This window comes from Festucalex cinctus, chromosome 16, assembly GCF_051991245.1.
Source record: "Festucalex cinctus isolate MCC-2025b chromosome 16, RoL_Fcin_1.0, whole genome shotgun sequence".
Taxonomy (NCBI): domain Eukaryota; kingdom Metazoa; phylum Chordata; class Actinopteri; order Syngnathiformes; family Syngnathidae; genus Festucalex; species Festucalex cinctus.
This window is the reverse complement of record NC_135426.1, coordinates 8022501-8043168: the sequence shown is the minus strand read 5'-3', so window position 1 is coordinate 8043168 and position 20668 is coordinate 8022501. Positions and strand designations below refer to the sequence as shown.

Genomic DNA, 20668 nt, shown 5'->3' with positions numbered 1-20668 from the left:
CTCTGGGTTGTTTTACAAAAAATCACCCTTTTGTGTGCAAAACAATCCTGAACATTATTGAGTCAAATAGACCAAAGTAGAGGATCTAACCAGACTTTTTGGGTTGTTTTATACAAAATGACCCAATTTTTGACCCAAAGTTGGGTCAAACTGACCCAAATAGACCATCTGACCCAACTTTATGTATTGTTTTATACAGGGTCAGGCAAAATGATCTGATACATTTGTAGATATAATAATATAATAAAAGATAAAGTAAAACAATAAAGTGTTTTTATTTTCGAAAAGTACATATGCCATTCAGTTTCATTAGGTTTTGAGAATTGAATCAGTCAAGTGGGATCCGTTATTGTCTACACACTGTCGAAGACGTTCACCAAAGTTTCAATGCAGATCTAGTAGCTCTGAAGCTGGTAACCCATAACAAGATGGTGCTATGAGCTGGTACGGGATCATGTCTACTAAGTTTGAAGCGCAAACGGAACGCTCGTTATGTTGCAGTTACAGATTCGTTTGTTTTGATAAATGCTTTCACAATGCAAGCGCGATCTTCACCAGTCAAATTTATGGCATCAACTGAAAAAGAAACAAAAAATAATGGCACTATACAGGAACAAAACAAAATGACATTATACGTACTTTTCGAAAATAAATACACATCTTTTGTTTCTTTACTTCGTCTTTTATTAAACCTACAAATGTGTCAGATTATTTTGCCTGACCCTGTACAATATGACTCAATTTGACAAAATTTTTGACCCAAAGCTGGGTCAAATTGACCCAAGTAGAGAGTCCGTCCATTTTTGACCCATAATGGGGTTGTTTTTGACCCAACTATTTTAGAGTGGATGTAACATGCTTATGTCATGTTAGGTTTCCTCTCTTGATCTGAACTCAGCCAAATATTTGAATATGCTCTTGGCTTAAATTTCTTCTAGTGTGCATGTGCAACCGTAATCATGCGTCTGATCTTGTGGGAGCTGGCGTGATTTTAAACTGTAAAGCACTTTGTGTTACAATCCTTGTATGAAAAGCGATTAACAAAAATAAATAAAAAAAAAAAAAAAAATGGATTGACAGATTAATTGATTAGAAAAACGTTGATTCTGAACTTCGAGAACCAGTTGTGTTATTTTTATTTTTGTATTGATGGCTTTTGTAATTGTGGCATGATAAATTTTGGTGCCATTAACTCATTTACCGACAGCCCAGTTACAATGGATTATTGACGTCTATAGAAGTCAATGGCACTGAACGGCCCGCCACTGGTTTCAAGGGCACCAAAGCAAACTGTGGGTTAGAAGTGTGCGTCACTCAACCAGACAAGATGTTTCACTAAATCTAACCCAGAAGCGTTACAGAGAGAGAGAGGAAAAAAAAGAAGAAAAAAGAGCAGCGATAAAAGCCTTGGATGGGGGAAAGTTTGGTGTGCTGGCACCAAACGCCCTATCCGCGGCTTTGTTCAGCAGCGGCAAGTCCTCTCCCTTGAGCTCTAGCAACGCAAGCAGCACAAAGTGTGCATAGCAACAGGCGTCGCTATGGCACTTTCTCATCCGTCCATGATGAGACCTTTTTCTGAGCAAACTTCAGGAACTCAAGACGGCAAACACACACTGCGCATCTTGTGCCCTGGCAACATACCGAATGAGGTTGTCAAAAAAACACGTCCTGCTCGCCATTGTGCACAAGATAGGAAAAAAAAGAAAAGAAGAAAGGCGTGAAAAGCTTGGAAGGAGAAGTGAAAAGCAGAGATCGTCGTCGTCCTTCAACGCTCGCCGGACGACCGTGCGCTCACCTCTTGGGAGGGAAGCACCAGGCCGATCTGGGCAGCAGGATGGGCGTCAGCGGCTGTCCCGCGTGGCCGTCCACCGTGCTGACAGACGGGCCAGGGAAACGGCCGACACCCGGTGGGGCCACGGCCGCGACGCCGGTGTTGTTGGCGTTGTTGATGTTGGCGTTGGAGCCCGACGACGAGTACGAGGACGGCGTGAAGGTGGTGGAGTCCACGAGCTTGTCGTGCGACGGGCTCTCGCCGTCGCAGGGCGAGCCCTTCTGGCTAATGTGCAAGGGGCGCTGGGTGGTGAACGACTGCGGGAAGGAGGCGCGGCCGTCGCTCTGGTTGTAGTAGTTGACGTGGTTGCCAAACAAGCCGCCTGACCGCTGCAACGTCCAAGATGGAGAACAGAAAGATGTGAAAACAAATATAGCAAGAAAAATAGTCGTAATAGGAAAACATTACTAGGCACATTCATTCCAGCCAGGATGTAAAATGCAAAAGGGTGCCCCAACTTACAAATTAAAAATGCAGCAATTCAATTTAATTTAATTTAATTTTGTTCGTTTTCATTAACTCATTTGCTCCCAAAAACGTATAAAAAAACTATTTTAACTATATATTTTTTAAAATGTTTTTTATGCTAGAGCATACAGAAGGCTTTGATGCAACCTCTGACCTGAAGAGGTCGCTAAAAGCAATGGTAGTTATTACACAATACGGCCAGCAGGTGGCAGCAGAGTATAAGAGAGCAACCAGGGCCATGTTGCAACAAGCTCTTTTCCCCAGTTTTCCACAGATTTATGAATAATAATGAAACTTAGGTATACTATATTGCTAATTGCTGCAAAACAAACAGATAAATATACTTTTTTTCCCTGGTGAAAAAAAGAGACTCTAATCTTTCTTTTGGTGTGTTCCACGTTTTTAATAGCAATAGAACACAATATTGTGTGGGCCTGAAAAAAAAAAAAAAAAAATCAGTCTAAATCCAGTAAAACAGGTGGGAGTGAACTGTGTTGCTTCAGTGAAAATGGCCGGGAGTGAATGAGTTAACTAGAATAACATACCTTAGAATTTTTAAAATCTTAATCTTACTTAATCTCTCTTCTCTCCGTGACAAGCGCACACTTGTGGCCAACAGTGAGGCGCTCTGAAGTGGGCACGCCAGTGGAAATGTACACTCGATAAAAATCTAAACACAACACTTTTGTTTTTGCTTCCATCACTAATCAGGGTGATTTATCAGCATCTTGTTATGGCACACCGGTGAGGTGGGATGGATTATCTTGGCAAAGGAGAACCGCTCAGAACCACAGATTTAGACTGGTTTGTGAACAATATTTGAGAGAAATTGTGATTTTTGTGTTTGTGGCAAAAGTTTTAGAGCTTTGAGTTTAAAACAAAAGTGTTGCGTTTAATTTTTGCTGAGTATATTTGATATCACCTCATTTTTCCTCCTGTTCTGAAGGCTTTTAAAGTAACAGCATTGACATTTCTCGAAGGATCATCTTAGGTATGGGTAAGGAATTATTTTCATCAACATCAACATTTTTTTTCCATTGAAAAAATAGCTGCAGAAGATCGCGGCCAGAAAAGCAATGATGGGGTTTGGCGTCGCCAGGAACTGCTCCAAGCAAATTTGCATGGCAGCTCATGAGTAAATGACTAGGGCCCAACCAATGAGAATTACGATATTTGGTAGAAAAATATTCCGATAACAGATTAATCAGATAATTTATTTAAAAAAACATTATAAATAAAATAACGTATCTTTTGGTCCCGTAATGCATCCATACAACAATAAAGATATGAATTACAAACATAAATATTTAGCTGTTTTAAAATTATTATTATTTTTTCTATAGCAGCGGTGTTAAACATACGGCCCGTGGGCCAGAGCCAGTCCGTCAGGGGTCAAATCTGGCTCTTGAGGACAGAACACAAACAGCAGATTTCAGCAAAATTATTAATTATTTGCAATTGAGGATTTGATGCAGAATTTTGCACTTTTTTTTGGTTAAATTTCAGATCACTCTGCAGTAAGATAAATGAGAACAGTGTCAGATTGCACATGTAATTATTTACACCTGTTATTTATAGGTTATTAGGTACAGACATATTGGAGATAAAATTTGGGTGAAAGTGGCCCCTGAATTAAAATGAGTTCGACATCTCTGTTCTATAGTATATTTTTAGCTTTACAAAAAAAAAAAAATCAGCAAAAAATTGGTGATTTTTTTTGGAGGAGGGCTAACGTATGAATGTATTCTGTCTTATGCTGTAAAAAGTTACAAATAATTAATAAATCGACAAAAAAAATTGGTCAGGCCCGAGAAATGATGACAATGGGAGACTGGTAAAGTAGAAACTCCCCAAATTCATTTGCTTGTATGTACTTGAGCGCATGCATGAGGATTGCGCCTATGGAGAGCTTGAAGCTGGAGGCGGAGCATCGTTCTCTCTCTCAGCCTGAAGAGTGAGTGAGAGTGTGTATCCGACCTTTACCCTGAAGATATCGTCCTCGGAAGCGGCCGACACGGGCTCCTTCGGGCCTTTGTCTACCTCCTCCTCCACCGTCAGGTCTCCCGAGATGGCCCTCCTGATCTCCGGGCCAATGTCGTGTAACGTCCGCAGGCCCGCCTGAACACACGTGTGACGCAGGAACGTTTCAGATGCTGAAATGTCGTTTGGTGGCAGGTGCAGTTTGCATGTGCTCGTACCTGCAGAGAGAGGGCAGTCTTGGGTGGCACTTTGGCCACCAGCCCTTGTTCTTTCCTCTTCTTAAACTTGCGGAAGTACTCCTGAATGAGGAAGGTGGCGTAGAACTTTCCGACCGTCACCTCATCGTCTAAAGGGCGAATCAAGCAAAAAATAAAGACACATTTTGACACAGTTCGTTTCATGACCACCCTTGTAACTCATAACTTTACTATTACAAATATCTTTCGCCATTGGAATGGAAGTGCCATTAAACTGTTCCAGCTTCCTCAAAAGACACAAGCAAAACTTTGACACAGTAAATTCTGTAGAGTAAATTTGACTATTTATAGTGGGAGAAAATAGACTCAGCTTTAGAGTAAAATTTACACTTGGAACCGAGTAAAATAAGAAGTGAAAAAAAATAATAAAATAAAAGTCACTCAAGGGTTAAGGAACGAACTCACAGCCACACTACCACCTGAACTATGCCATTCCTATTCTTTGCTTATATCTAGAAGGAGACCAAAATTTGGTCTCTTGGAGTTACGAAGGTTTCAACTGACAAGCGGTATACTAGAACACAGCAGGAGCTGCGTGGCTCAGGGAGTTGTGGGTTTGTTCCTCAACCCTTGAGTGACTTATTTTATTCGCTTTCAAGTGTAAATTTTACTCTAGAGTGGGACCAAATAGACTCAGTTTGGAGTAAAATTTACCCTACAGAATGTTTTTGATGTGTTGGTCTTGTCCAGTCACACAGATACACACAAACAAGAGTCTCTATTACTCATAGTGACTCAATACAGAGTAAAGAACATCTGCTGCTTAAAGGGTTAAACACTACGATGATAAAATGCTAAGTGTCAGTCTGTCAATGGCATTTTCCATTATGTGTTAGCATTAGGCTAGCAGGGGTAAGGCAAAGTTGTTTGGTGGTTCTCACTAGACGATACGCAATTCTCATTGTTTTATGTTGATCTTCACAGTAAATTCTACAGTGAGTGGAAACAAGCAGCTTGAAGCCTTTTTTTTTTCAAGAATTACTATCTGCCAAAGTGCTGCTTCTTATTGAGTGAATTACATTTGCTGCTATGCTATTAATCCAACAACTGCCACAAAATCATCTGAGTGACAGCAATCTCCCAATGTATTTTCCGAAACAGATTACACACCACCAGCAGGAGGCACTACTTGATCCAGCAGTTTCATGCTGGTTCTCTTCCAGATCTTCTTTACGATGGCCCTCAGCTCCTCATTGGCCTGCTCTAGATTACCTAAAATAAAATACACATCGAATACAACAAACTTACACCCATGAATAGACAACCAGAGTGTGAGTGTCTGTGTGTGTGATTTACCTTCCGTCTTGATCCTCAGTGCGGTTCTGACCAACGCAAACAGTGTCGCATTGAACATGACGGTTCCGTCGCTGTTCAGGGGCATGTTCATGGATACCAGACGCTACGTGCACACAAAAACACAATGCTTAAATGTTCTTCTAGAATCATCCAGTTCAAGTACACACCGACATGCTCACCTTGCAGGCGACCCGGTGAGGACAGAGCTTCCCGAAGCCGAGCGGAGGCTGGATTCTTCGGAGCAGGGTCACCACGTCCAGGTGCTTGATCCTCCCCCTGACAAAAAAAAATAAAACACAAACAAAAACAATAACACTTGTTATTGACCTTTGCCTACCTCTGACTTGTAATCCTTAGAAATGGTACTTCATTTTTATAGTGTTCTTCCACCTTAGAAGGCCCTCAAGATAATTATCGACCAATTTAACGTCAAACAGATAAACCAGATAATAAAAAAATTGGCCGATAATAGACATACCACGTTGGTTGTTGTAGTTGTGCCCAACTCCTCAACGCCTCCCCTCGCTTATGTTAGTCAGGGTTTTTCCTGTATACAAAATTCAGAGGTGGCCACCTCCACCTAATATGCGCCCCAACTCTAGCCTGAGCCCCTGATAACATTCCGCACAGTGCTCCAGCTGTGTTGACTGAGCTCGGCAGTTTTGCGCCATTATGGAGGTGCAGTGCACCAGAAAGACCTGAAGCAACAACCGAAGAAGACACACTTTTTTTTCTTATAGTATAAATACACAATCAACATAATAGTGTTTTACAACAACTGAGCTATATTTACAATTTAATAGGTACTAGTGGATTAATTTTTAATGATTGTAGTAAAAAAAAAATGGCAAAAAAAATTAATGGCAACTTTGTATTATATAATTTCTCATTTCTAGTCTCTGATCTGCAGTCACCCATCTTAATTGGGGTGATACCAGCTCTGCCTCAATTTGAGCCAGGAAAAACCCTGTTAGTGTTGCATATTTGTGACATCATAATGTGTGCTACCCCGTCTTGACAGAAGATGCATCATGGCAACATGGCGGTCGCCAGTGTGGGCTTTCTTTACTGTGTCTGCCCAAAATGTTACCTTCACAGTTTTTTTGTTGCATTTTTAAAACATGACTTTTTGTTTTGGTAAACTCAAAATGAGTTTCAGGTTGTGTTTGAAGCAGAGATATCAATAAAATTCAGATTCATGGTGCTTTACACGATGTTTCAATGTATTTGTACGTTAGACAGGGCTCGAGAGTGGATCTGTATTCAAGTTAATTTGCAAACAATTATAGGCAGTTTTCAAATTAATGGTTTATTAGTTGAAAATAGCATTATCATGTATCCCTACCTCAAAGTACTTTACATTCGACTACTCATTCACCTATTGATGCCGCAGCATCCGGAGCAACTGGGGGTTCATTATCTTGCTCAAGGATAAGTCGACGTTGGTCACAATGGCATGGGATCGAACCCGCAACCTCTGGGTTGGGAGATGAGCACTCTACCACTGAGCCACGCCACGCCCATATAAGGTGTAACTTACTTCGCTTCTGGGTCGTACTCGGCCCAGATCCTCTTGAACTCGTCAAGATGATGCGGCCCCAGGATGGACCAATCCCGCGTCAGGTAGTCAAAGTTGTCCATGATGACCGCCACGAAGAGATTGATGATCTGCGTGAAAGATTCAGACACAAATGAAGACTTCAATATATTTAAGCCACGCAATGTGAGATTGAAGTTTGGAGCGAATGCAGACCAGAAAGGCACAGAGCATGTAAAAGCTGACAAAGTAGATGATGGCAAACTGGCTCCCGCAGTCCTCCGGAATGGTGATGTTCTCATTGGTGGATCCTTTCTCGCACGGCCGGTAGGGCTTGCACGCCAGCATGATCTCCTGCCAGGCTTCGCCTGTCGCACATCTGCCGGAAAAACGTTGGTTTTGACATATTTTTCCAACCAATGTTCATGCGCAGCTGGAGCCTATGTTTAAAATCAGGGCTAATGGTCACATGAAGGAGCTCATAACATGCTTGTGAACCGAGTCAATATGTGGAGGAACTCAATGTGTGCTTGCATTAACAAGTGCCTCAAGTGGCGAGACGCTGAAGTACCTGGTTAAGGTGAAGGGTAATGGGATTTTTATAAGGTTTTAGGTGAATTAATGAGTATAAATTTATACGTATTTGCACGCACACGCACGCGCACACACGCACACAAACGCACGTACGCAAACGCACGCACACATACACAAAAAAAAAAAAAAAAAAAAAAAAAAAAAGAGTAATGATTATAAGACGTTGAATCGGTAAGACTACCGAATGAACAATTCTGAGCTCTTTAAAAAAAAAAAAAAGAAAAAAAGTTGAGTATCGGCCTGGAAAAAAAAGTGGAAAAAAACAAACAAAAAAAACAACAACAACAACAACAACAACAAAAAACAAGTGCCTCAATATTAAGTGGTTTTAGGTATTGTGAATTGCTTATAAGCATTGCAGTAATGTACCAAAGCCCAATATCTTTTTATCGTGATATCGTATTGTAATGTTTGGATATCGTTACATCCATAACATCTAATCCACTTTTAAAATCTGCATTTAACATTTACACCTATTGTATCTTAATTAACCCGCAAAAATGCGGCGAATAAAAGAAAACCCATGAGTCAGGCTTATTTTAGAAGCAACGAGAGGGCTCCGAGCGTGACGAAGGGAACGATATGGAGCGTTGAAAATCTTCCTCACCTGAAAAGCAGCAGCACTGCCTGGGGGAACGTTTGGAAATTGTTGTTCCTGTTGATCTGCGTGTGGTCCCGCAGCGCGATCTTGCCAAACATCTGCACGAGGGGCGGCGGGGGAGCAAAACAAACCCGGTCGCTTTGGTCAATTAGGGGAGGCCAATTAAATCCAACGGGGAGACCTACCTGCATTCCGATGACGGCGTAAATAAAAAACAGCATCACGATCAGCAGGGCGACGTAAGGTAGAGCCTGGAGAGAAGCGATGGATCAGTCTGCTGTACATTTTCCGTTCTTGTCGCAATGTTTTGGGGTTTCGCTCACCTGGAAGGACTTGATGAAGGTCCACAGTAGCGTTCGGATCCCTTCTCCGCGGGAGAGCAGCTTCACCAGACGCATCACCCGGAAGAGTCGGAAGAAGGTGATGGAGATGCGGGCGTTCTCTTCTGAGTTCTGCAGGCCCTTTTTGACGTTATTTACATGATATGCACAAACACGCACGTGCCGCAAGTTAGCATGTACATTTGCATCCGGATGACAGAGATGTGGTAGAGGGTCTGTCAATTTGAGTGGCATCGCAGAGAATTCACGGGGCAACAATCAGATCAACAAATCTCATGGTCTGCTGGATTTTGCTTGTCATTCATTTGCCAAAACAACATCACGGCCGCGCTATTGTGCACGTTTTAATAGCCGAGGGCGTCCACAGAGATTATCGTCGACAGTAAGATCATCCATAAATCGAGGAAAACAATTTAGAAGCGTCAGAAAGCTCGGCCTGCAGGGAGCTTCATGTTCCAATAAATCACTCCTGGTGCGAGGAAACAACTGGGGAGCTTCACATGGATTAAGATATTATATCTCCTGGTATAAATTCCTATCATCACGCTTGGCAAATCTCATTCTCACCCTTTCTAGTGGTTTGCTTTTACTGTCAAACCCTCTTGTGACTGACGTACTGCCCTCGCAAGCTATTTTTAGACTTTCTCTTTTTTTGGGGTGGAAATTTGGCAGTTGACGAGGTTTTAGCGGCGGCAACAGCGGCTTTCTTTTGTGTCCCAGCAGTCAATGATAAAATATTCAGCCATCTCGCTGAGTGCTATTCTAATACACATTCATTTATTTATGCCACTGCTCCTTCTTCAGAGCTATACAACAAAAGCAAAAAGATTTGGACGTGTGATGTACAGTCCTTGGAACATAAGCACTAAATAAGAAGAAATTTAATCCGTTTGTTGCCACGCGATACATCAAGACGTCATTTCCATAATGTGGTGTGCTCCAGAAAAGTTTTTGAACAGATTTTGCTCAGTTTCAACATACAATATGAGCTAATGTGTGAAAAATGCTAACCCACTGGAGAATGCACTGTTCCCAAAAGTTCTCTGCCGCACACTGTCGATACACAAGTACCAAAACACAGCCCACACAAGACGGCATCGCATCAGAGACTACGTTTACATGCAGTCAATAACTCATACACGAATATTGGCAATATTCGGCTTTACCCCTTTTGTAACCCGAATATTTGTTAATATAAAGGCAATATTGGTTTTTGTTCTGCACAGGAATGACATGTATGCGCGAAATGAGCCTAACTTGAATAGTGAATACTTTTGACTTCTAAGGTGTTTTCACATTTTCTTTCTTCACGATGAAAATGCCACAGTATACGTGTATATATGTCCGTGCGTATGACGCACAATCCAGTGGAATTACACAACCAGAGGTGAATAAACATGGCGACGCAGCATTTTTGGAATGAGTAGGAAACTGACTATACATAGTGTGGGGTGAGTGATATGAATATATAAGTTTTTATTGACTGCAGAAATTTAAAAGCGGAAATTACACGGTGGAAGACAGGTTAGCCTCACAGTTGAAAGGTTGCGAGTTCGATACCGGGTTTTCTCAGGTTTGCCCTCACATTCCAAAAACATGCATGGTTGGTTAATTGAACACTCTAAATTTCTCTTCGGTGTGATTGTGAGTGTAAATGATTGTTCGTCTTGTGATTGGCTGGCAACCAGTTCAGGGTGTACCTCGCCTACTGCCCAAAGACGGCTGTGATAAGTGCTTCAGATAACGGATGAATGGACGAAAATGACATCTATTTGTGTAATGACATCATCCATGTGGCTGTTATGATTGGGATATTCCAATGGATCACAATGACCATGGAACTCTGTCCGCCACACATTTTAATGGGGTACCCCGAACATTTCACAAGCCGGAAATTTGACCTTAAACTAAATACTGACTGCATGTAAACGTAGTCAAAGAGAGTGTGGGGCGGAAAGCGGAGGTGACATCAAGTATAGAAATAAGAAGAGCAGAATTTGACACATCATAGATAAAGAGAAAGATAAGGCCTGCAAGTGTGACAGCGTGATGATGACGACGCACTGAACGTCACACCCAAAAACTGAAGCCGGAGGGGAAAAGCAGCAGACGCCATGACAACAACAAGCACTCCACTTGCAAAAGTCTATACACCCGCACCGCATTGGACCCACACACACAAATATGGAATACCAGCAGAGTGGCGGTGGTGGTGGGGTCATGCGGAGGGCGGCGGGACGGATGGACGCAAGAGGAGGAGGTAGAGGGAGGCGGACGAGGTTACCGTCGGAGCGTACCATTGGTCTTACCACAGGGGGGTGAGAGGAGGAAGAGGAGGAGGACGAAGAGGAGGAGGACGAGGAGGAGTCAGCTGGCTTTAAGGAAAGGCAACAAAGATCAGCAACAGAGCGGCCGGCGCCTTGTGAGTGTGTCAGTGGCGATTATGAACACTCGCAGTTGTCGTCTTTTCTTGCATTATGTGTATTTCTATGTAGAAATCAGTGGTTTGAAACGTGAGGACTTTCAGTTGTCTCCATATCCAATTATCTGACCAAGTTGCAAAGATCATTTCCTGCGCAAGCTACTTTTGTCTTCAAGTATTATTTTCAGGTAACATGGATCGGAATGAGTCATTTGTTTCTTACAGCAAAGTTAGGGCTGTTGTTGTGCCTATTGTTTTCTGGTCCCTCCTGTATTGTCTCGCCATCTCAAACCAACCTGCCGAGGCAGTAGGGCTGCTCAATTATGGAACAAATATTAATCACAATTTTTTGGTAATACTGTAATTGAAATCACGATTATTCAAACAATTATTTATTTTTTTGGTGCAAAACGTTTAAACATTTTAAAATATTCAGACAAAATTATTTGAAACAATATAATTATGTAAGCTCCTCTTGGACCAAAAAAAAGCTGTATTAAATTTGTCATTTTACAATAAAAGAGGTGCAAATATATAAATTTAAACACCTCATTAGTATTAACTCATTCACTCCGCCATTTTCACTGAAGCAACCCCCTTCACTGCCAGCTGTTTTACTGGGTTTGGACTGATTTTGCAAGACCTACAGAATATTGTGTTCTATTGCTATAAAACATGAAACATACCAAAAGAAAGATTAGAATCTCTTCTTTCCTCAGGAAAAAAAAAAGTATATTTCCATGCGTTTTCATTTTGCAGTAATTCGCATTAGAATGTAGCGAAGTTTCATCATTATTCACATTCCTGGTGAAAATAATGGCAAAAAGGGCTTGTTGCAACATGGACCTGGTTGATCTCATACTCTGCTGCCAACTACTGGCCGTTTTTTGTAATAACTATCATTGTTCTCTTCAGTTCAGAGATTGCATCAAAGCCTTCTGTATGCTCTATCATAAAAAAAAAAAAAAAAAAAAAAAAAGTAGAAATACGTCTTTAGGACACTTAAAACATTTAGAAAAGAACATATTTATACGTTTTTGGGAGCAAATGAGAATCTTTTATTTTTGTTTACGATTATGCCGATTTTGAGGCAGACTGTCTTCCTGCAGAGTTTTTCTTTGCCTCTGTGCTTGCTCATTTGGGGCTTCTGTCATGAATTAGCGCCATAGAAATAAAACTGACTTGACTATGATCCGTTATTTCAGTGTCAACTTTTGCCACGGTTCTGTCCAGGCTTAACCAAAATACGGCGATCGTAGAAGAGTGTCTGCTGGTCACAAACCAGAAATACACAATTTTATACTTGAGGAGTTTGACTTGCTATCGCAACCAATTTGATGATTCAACAACTGGGAAGTGGATGGATAAAAAAAGAAAAGAAAAAGAAAGCATAATTTCATCTGAGCCAGGAGGGACAATTCAGAAGATATTACAGCATATAGACGGGTGGCATCAGGCTAGATTGAACCATGTTGGGACTGCAGGATATTGGAAAGTCTGTTTGGGGCTGCGAGGCTGAAATGATGAATAACGACCCGGGCCAGCGCGGAGAAGGGGAAGGAGCTGATGATGTGTCTGCAACATTTATGCGCAGGTGCCCGTGGCTTTATGTGTACGCTGATAGATGGAGGCCTGCCTCTGGAGCTATCTGTTTATCTTGCTTGCCAGCTGGAGCTACAACGCAATAGCAGTAGATGATGCTACACAACGTTCAAGCTGTGTTTACTGCATGAGCAGACAATTGGAAAACACCGGATGTGCTATTCAAGGCCTCATTTTGAGCTTGAAATACTCACGAGTCCTTTCAAGTCAGAGGCGCCAGAATCTCACATTCACATTTAGTCACTCGGTGGACTAAGATGATGACACAAAAAAAAAAACTTAAGTGCCGCAATCTTGTAGCGACATTTTAAACGAGCTTTGAGCGATGGAGTTGGCGACGAGGAGCTGTTTTTCTGTGTGGTGGTGGTGGGTGGGCCTTGTTAAATCACCTCCACACAGCATTAACGCATCATTACACCCCAAAAAGCTTCTCCCGGAAGAAAAATGACGCAGCGGCGCTGGCACAGGAGAGAATTTGAACAAAAGGCAGAGGCAAGGAGAAGATGAGAGAGCTAGAGAAGACATTCAAGGACTGAAGGGATGATTCTTTGTTGTGGGATTGTTACCGGGATAATTCTTTTCAGGTCGCACAGAGTAGTCATGTTTCATTTCTCCAATATAGTCATGGACATATATCATATATCACTTGCCCGTATATGCTGTGATGTGTATTACATACAGTGTGCAGACTTGAATGACAGTTGGACAAAAGAAAACACACAGAAATTGATAGAAGGAAGGAAGGAAGGAAGGAAGGAAGGAAGGAAGGAAGGAAGGAAGGGAAATTTCGGTCACTACGTCCGAGACACAGTCCCATTTGTAAACTACTCATTCAGCTCACAGTAACTTGTGCTTTCAAGTCATGAAAGAAAAATCAAATACAGCAATCAGAGCCAATCAGAGGCCATTTTAAATTTACAACAAGCCAAGTGGAACGATCTCTCACAACACGGTGACGGGTCGCAATTACCTCCTAATTGTACTGTATCGCTATGTTAAACAGGATTCACCTATTGCCCGAGTGCAAATTGAAGCAGCAGGCTTAAACACAGTACATTATTATTATTATTATTATTATTATTATTATTATTATTATTATTACTATTATTATTATTATTATTATTATTATTATTATTATTATTATTATTATTATTATTATTATTATGCCACAGCATTGAAAATGTCTTTTTACTGCATATAACCATTTGATTAATATCTCAATATTTAGTATTTGGTACTACAACCTTCCTATGTTAACTACCTTAGTGGAACTGGAGTGGGTTACAGTACTTGTATGAAGTGCTACTATATTAAATGTAACCATTACTTTATATATTTTTACTAACACTAGTGGTTTACACTACCACAAAGTTTATATTACGTTGGTGTCGCCATATAACACTGCTACATTACATTCATGCTAGGTAGTAGGTTATGTTACAATTTACAGTACTACAGGAGTTACGTGTTACATACGTAGCTACCGACGCACTGCAGCCAGCTAGCTGATACTTCCGCCGAAAAGGCAAACAACTTCAGGCGGAAGGATCAGCTGGCAGCAGTGCGTCAATTCGCTGTCTACAGGGCGCCGTGCAGTGATACGAACGAACAGAAAAGTAGTGGCTGGCGGTAATGGCGTCTGACTTTATTCAGGAAAGAGTATTGTGATGGAAATGTATCACGCTTTTGAAAACAAATAGTTTTTAGAAGAAAAACGCTTTTTTCCGAGACCCCAGCCAGCTTGCTGGACTATTTTCCTCTCGTCCAACGCCGAACCAGAACGCGTATCACAGAACGCTGTCAGGGGTAAGTCAGTGCTGATCGCACACACTGGAGGTGAGGATCAAACTGAGATTCATGTTAAAAAATCCGAACGATCCCTTTAAGTTAGTTTTCGTTTTATAAAAACAAAACTTGCATAATGTTAAAAATTCAAACATTCAAAATTAAAATTTCAATTTTCATTATTTTGTTAATTTTTGTTAACCACAATAACTGATTAGAATTCAACACGTTTGGTTAGTATATAGAAAAAAGATCTTTGCAGAAAGAAGAAAAATACTTAGTATGAAAAAATGAAAATCATCCACGAGAACGAGCAAACGTGAAGAAGCAAATGACATTTAAAGGTGACTTTTTACAGATGACAAAGATGCATATCTGGGTCTGTATGTCATTTTAAAACTGTCCTACCAAACTGTCTAAAAAGCAAAACTACTGTATAGAGTGTTGTACATTGAAAGCTTGTTCCAAGTATTGACAGGGGGAGGGCCGTATGGATTCCCTTTCTGGAGGCCACAAAAGCAAAAAAGCAAGCGTGCGCACCCTTGGGAAGCGCCGAGCTTATTGGTATGCCCGGCCAGCGTTGTCTGGGGTGAAACACACTTCGTTCTGGCATAAGGGAACATGCTGCGCTGCCCTTGTGCACACTTATGCCTTGTTTCATGGTGTTAAACGCAGCTGCATACAGGTACATCCACCCTGGGGATGCAACGGTGACATGACATCCGACACTCAGATGCTCACATTGTAAACAGTATATGCGTACTACAATATTATGATTGAGATGTTTTTTTGGTTTAATCGAACTACATTAGAATGTGTAGGTGTACCTCATGAAGTGAGTCATATGCTGGCCCATAGAGTGTGCAGGATTGTCCAGGTCATAAAAACGGCACTTTTCAAGATGAATTTTTAACGTGACATTCATCTATTTGACCAGCCTGCAAGCGACATCTTTGTACAACATGATTTGCTTCCCTGGAAATTGAGTCCTGCCAGCAGGACTTATTATCCTTCTATGACTAAATGATGTGGAGTTCTGTCCGGGCTGACTCTGCTTTTGCATGCTAAAGAGCTTTTCTACTTCGTCTTCTTTTTTCCCCCCAACCAATATCACACCAATATGAGTCTAAGCACAATGGACACTCAACATTTGACTTGTGTTGGGCATGTGCATTGTTATGCCGCTCCATAGTTGACCGATGGGCCTCCACGTGGAGAATAAATGAATCCATAAATACATTTACATACACCTCACAGGCCCTGAGTGAAACCGTTTTGCAGATTAAATTGTTCCCATTTACTTACAGTACGATTCTTCTGCATGTGTATCATTTCATTCTAGGTCTTGATGTCACAAAATGAGAATCTATATTAAGAAATTGAATGACACCAGACCCAGATATTGTATTTGTCACCTGCCATGCAAATGGAATGTGGGAAAGAATTAAAGAAAACAAATGTTGTTAAGGCATTTGACACCAATCTGTCACAAGTTCAAATGATAGAAACAGTGCACCCATAGTATCATCATCATCATAACTTTAAAACTTTAATAGGCACCATTTTGAAAAATCTACTTGTCTTAAAAGCGGTGGCCAGTCAGTGTTAGAGCCAACAAAAACACTGCGAAAAGTGCACTTCATGTGTTTCAAATTAGCAAAGAAATGCATCACAAGGCATTGCAGCACTGCCACATCTGGCTCTTTTGACTCACTTGACCCAATTGGCCGTCGCGGGATCAAATGCGGTGCAGCTGAGGTTTCCTAATCATTTGAAGGCATGCGAGATGGGTATCGCGCAGCCTGTGCGTGCGTGGGTGGGTGGGGGTGGGGGGGGGGGGGGGGTGGCAGAGTGTTGGCAGGCTGGCATGGACGGATGGCGGGATGGCTGGTCTACTTACGTTAACCTCAGTGATCGCTATGTCAACAATGCTACCCACAACTATCAAGGTATCAAATGTGTTCCATGCATCAACAAAATAATGCTGTGTGGCAATGGAAAGAAGAGAAAGATGACAAGGAGGAGGAAAAAAAAGCAGAAAAGAAATTAAACATAAAAGGGAACAACACAAAGAGAAAACATACGCTTGAACATTTGATTGGACGATGAACATAAAAAAGTCAAGGAGGATGAGCATGCTTGACATTTATGTGGTGACCGGTGAGGTCAATCAATCCGATTAATCGTCATTTAAGACCCTGACTATGTTAGTGCCTGCCTTACTTGTCTTTCTGGAAGCTGACATCCAACGAGTGACCTTTTCGGACTCAAGGAAGGAGGGAGAGGGAAAGAGGAGGAGTAGGAGCAGGAAAGAAGGCGACAGAGAGAACACGAGACAGGAGAGAGGATGCGAGGGAGAGGCGGTACTTACGTTGATTTCACTGAGAATGACGTCTATTATGCTGCCAATTACGATGAGGAAATCAAACACATTCCAGGGATCACTAAAGTACCCCTACACAGGAGGAGGGAGGGTGAGGATGAGGAGGAGGAAGGTTAGAAGGGAAACGCCATCTGCCGCCACCTTGTATCGCGGTGAAGGCGGGATCAGATAGGTTACACTTCGTTAAAAACAATCATGTTAACAGATATGAACGTTGGATGCTACACGCCATACAGTTCGCCATACTGGTTGGTGTGAGTGCTGTCATGAAAATGCAATTAGATTTGCTCTTTTAATTTGTTTATACATTTTTTTTTACACATTACAACACAAGCAAAAGATAATCTGCCAATTTCTGGCAAATACTAGAGGACAAGTTTTTGTATAAGAGTCAAATGTTCTGCCTGATTTTATTGCTACAAGCGTTGAGACAATTTTTTTTTTTTTTTTTTTCAAAATATACATTTGTAATTATTCGGTCAATTAATCAAGGACAGGAATTTTATTCTGCCAAATATTAGACTTAGCATTGGCTTAAAAATAAATAAATAAATAAATAAATACGTAAGTAAATAAATAAATAAATAAAAATAAAATAAAATATCCATATCGTTCGTGTAGCACTCATGCATTCATATGCCATATTCTACAACTTTACTTTGCAAATACTTATACAGTGGTGCCATGAGATTCAAGCAACTAAACTCGTAACTTTTCCGAGATACAGTATGAGCCATCAAAGAGGCTTCAAGATGTTTGTTGCCACTGCCAGCTGAAGTTCACTGTCAAACTAAACCCCAAGAGTGATTTTAAAACAAACGTATAGCTTAGTATTTAATTCAACTAGCTTAATTTTAATGCGTACACATAATGGAGAACACGATAGCCTTTAAGCAACGGATATGTAAATGCTAAAGCAACACATGTAGATATGTAATATAACAGTACTCACATTAATAGGCTGCTGTGGAGTTGTAGTGATTTTTTTTTTTAGGGTACAAGTGTTTTTAGTTACAAGTATGGTCACGGAACAAAATAAACTCAAGACACCACTGTAATAAATATTAAAACACATGGAGGCTTAGGTTTGTCAGAGGAGGCGAAGATGAAGGGGAAAATGAGGAGAAAGATTGGATGGGTTCACTCATTAGGGTCAACAGGCGGTAATGTTTCCCTAAGATATTCATTTGTGATTTATTTCTGAAAGAACATCAAGGTAACACATTAGCGTGACTCTACATGTGACTGAATCCAAGAGTAGACTGAAGACTGATTTGACTGAATCCGCCAATCTACACAACGACAAATGCACCTCCAACAAAAGTGGGCCTCACCCTGGGTTTGAAAGCGATCAACTTGAGGATCATCTCCACAGTGAAGAGCCCCGTGAAGAGCATGTTGAGGATGTTCATGGCGTCGTTGAAGTTCTTCGTTTGACCATGATGCTGCCAAGCGCATACACGCACAACCATGCAATTGGTGCACAAAAGACAAGGAAAAGAGGATCATCTTGTGTGTTTGTGGGGCTCACCTGCATGGCCAGACAGATGGTGTTGAGGAGGATCAATGTGAACATCAGGTACTCAAAGTAGGTGGAGTTGACCACATACCACACCTTGTACTGGTACGGGTTCTTGGGGATGTAGCGGCGCAGTGGGCGGGCCTTCAGGGCATACTCAACACATTGACGCTGTGACAAACACAAATGATGCAAAAGTAGTAGAACGGGGATCAGTGACCTTTTAGAAACTGAGAACTACATCATGGGTACTGATAACTGTGCAGGGCTTTTTTTTTTTTATACACACACTTCTGAAATAACATGCTCACTTCACATTATTCACAATAATTAGCAGAAATGATTTAAGATGAGAAACAGGCATCAATACACATGTGAAGTCAGACTAAAAAGGATTTGAGAACCGCAGATTTTAAAGCAACAATAAGAAACTTTCAGTTTATGTTGATAATGGAGGCACCATATGGACAAAAGCGGTAATGTTATGCCTGAAGGGAGACCACATTTCCCATGAGGACAAGCGCATTACACCATTTTGGAGCTCACACCAGCAAGTGAAAGCCGGGCCAATGTTGATCCTTGAATGTCCTTTTATTAGGGTAGCTTCCTTTTTTCTTTTTTTTCCTTTTTTCTTCTTTGTCTCCTCAGACAAAACCTCTCAATTGATTTGCAGCTTCTGCCAGGAAAGCAGTAATTGTGCGTCAGTATTCAAATTGACTTCCATCTTTGTGACGAATAGGGAAAGGGGGAAGTGACGTATGCCATAAAGCAGTCAGCACATTCGTTGTTTTTTTTGTGTGGCAGTGTTCCTACCATCCTCCTCAAAATTGCTTAGTGCCAGTAAAAAATATACAAACCCTCTCAGGCCATGGCAAAGGTACCTTTCAACTAGTTTTAAGTCGATGTTTCATCAGAAGAGTTATGAAAATACTTTATTAAGGTTGAAAAGTTCCTTAGTGCTACTTTAAGCCTTTTAACTCATTGACTGCCATTGACGGAAAAAGACGTCAAATAATGCATTTTTGCTGGGCTGGCAGTGAATGTGTTAATATATATATATATATATATATATATATATATATATATATATATATATATATATATTGTTGTTGAATCTTTGTCATTTTCTTAGTCTTATATTTTAATGTGTAATTTATTTATTTATTTATTTATTTATTTATTTTTTTTGGGGGGGGGTTGAATCTTATGTTGTAATGTGTGTAAAAAAACAAAACAAAAACAAAAAAACAACAACAACAACAAAAAACAGCTGACACATATAGGCCAAGTAATGTAACATTATCATCCGAGCCAATGATGGCCATGGGTGTATTATCACGAATCATTTGAGTCAGGTTGTGTGTGCCAAACCCCTGAGATTGAACCCAGGTTAAGAACCACTGCACTAGAAAATTGAAAGGAATACAAAAAAAATAAAAAATAAAAATCCCACATTACCTGGTTCTTGTCCAGCTCGCAGTTCTTATACTCCTGCTCGCCTTGCTCCTGGAACGTGACGATGACGAAACCCACAAAGATGTTCATCATGAAGAAGGCGATGATGATGATGTAGATGATGAAGAAGATGGAGATGACCACGCGGTAGTTGTAGATGGGACCCACGTCCTCGGTGTGAGAGTCGATGGCCTTGTACAGGAGCCTGCGGGGAGGGGCCGTTGATGAGCCGAAACGGACAACAAACCGGGCGCGTGTACTGTCGGAGCATGCACGCGTGGGTGCGTGTTTTTGCATTCAGACACGCACCCCGGCCAGCCCTCAAAGGTGGACACCGCAAACAGAGCCATCATGCCTTGCAGCACATCGTCAAAATTAAATTCGCTGTTCTCCCACTGTCTCAGGGCTCTTTCGGGCTTGGCCACATCACCGTCCTTGTACTTGATGTAGGAGCCTCTGAGAAGAAAACGCAACACAGACACACATTTGCACAATTCCTCTGTGATGGATGCAATTAGCCGACATGGCCACAGCTGACCTGCACTCTGCCTTGGTCTGTTTTGAGTTGTCTGTGCAGAAGAAGAACTTGCCCTGGAG

General features: G+C 41.3%; 1 protein-coding gene across 21 annotated transcripts in view; it reads right to left on the bottom strand.

The window, feature by feature from the left end:
• The window catches only part of cacna1c (calcium channel, voltage-dependent, L type, alpha 1C subunit), a 137260-nt gene that overhangs the window by 5879 nt on the left and 110713 nt on the right, over positions 1 to 20668 (bottom strand). For 3 of the 21 annotated variants that reach the window (XM_077499834.1, XM_077499840.1, XM_077499851.1), the window contains 19 exons: positions 20610 to 20662; positions 20381 to 20527; positions 20075 to 20276; positions 18629 to 18787; positions 18432 to 18542; positions 17086 to 17169; positions 11203 to 11280; positions 8888 to 9025; positions 8750 to 8815; positions 8571 to 8662; positions 7586 to 7748; positions 7373 to 7500; positions 6012 to 6108; positions 5833 to 5935; positions 5647 to 5748; positions 4498 to 4625; positions 4277 to 4417; positions 1796 to 2160; positions 1642 to 1668 (listed from right to left, as the gene is read on the bottom strand). In XM_077499834.1, coding sequence (XP_077355960.1) covers positions 1642 to 1668; positions 1796 to 2160; positions 4277 to 4417; positions 4498 to 4625; positions 5647 to 5748; positions 5833 to 5935; positions 6012 to 6108; positions 7373 to 7500; positions 7586 to 7748; positions 8571 to 8662; positions 8750 to 8815; positions 8888 to 9025; positions 11203 to 11280; positions 17086 to 17169; positions 18432 to 18542; positions 18629 to 18787; positions 20075 to 20276; positions 20381 to 20527; positions 20610 to 20662 — 2384 coding nt within the window. Of the gene's footprint in view, positions 1 to 1641; positions 1669 to 1795; positions 2161 to 4276; positions 4418 to 4497; positions 4626 to 5646; positions 5936 to 6011; positions 6109 to 7372; positions 7501 to 7585; positions 7749 to 8570; positions 8663 to 8749; positions 8816 to 8887; positions 9026 to 11202; positions 11281 to 16614; positions 16699 to 17085; positions 17170 to 18431; positions 18543 to 18628; positions 18788 to 20074; positions 20277 to 20380; positions 20528 to 20609; positions 20663 to 20668 lie in introns of all 21 variants that reach the window. The other 18 variants (XM_077499830.1, XM_077499831.1, XM_077499833.1 and 15 more) reach the window with 11 other exon arrangements.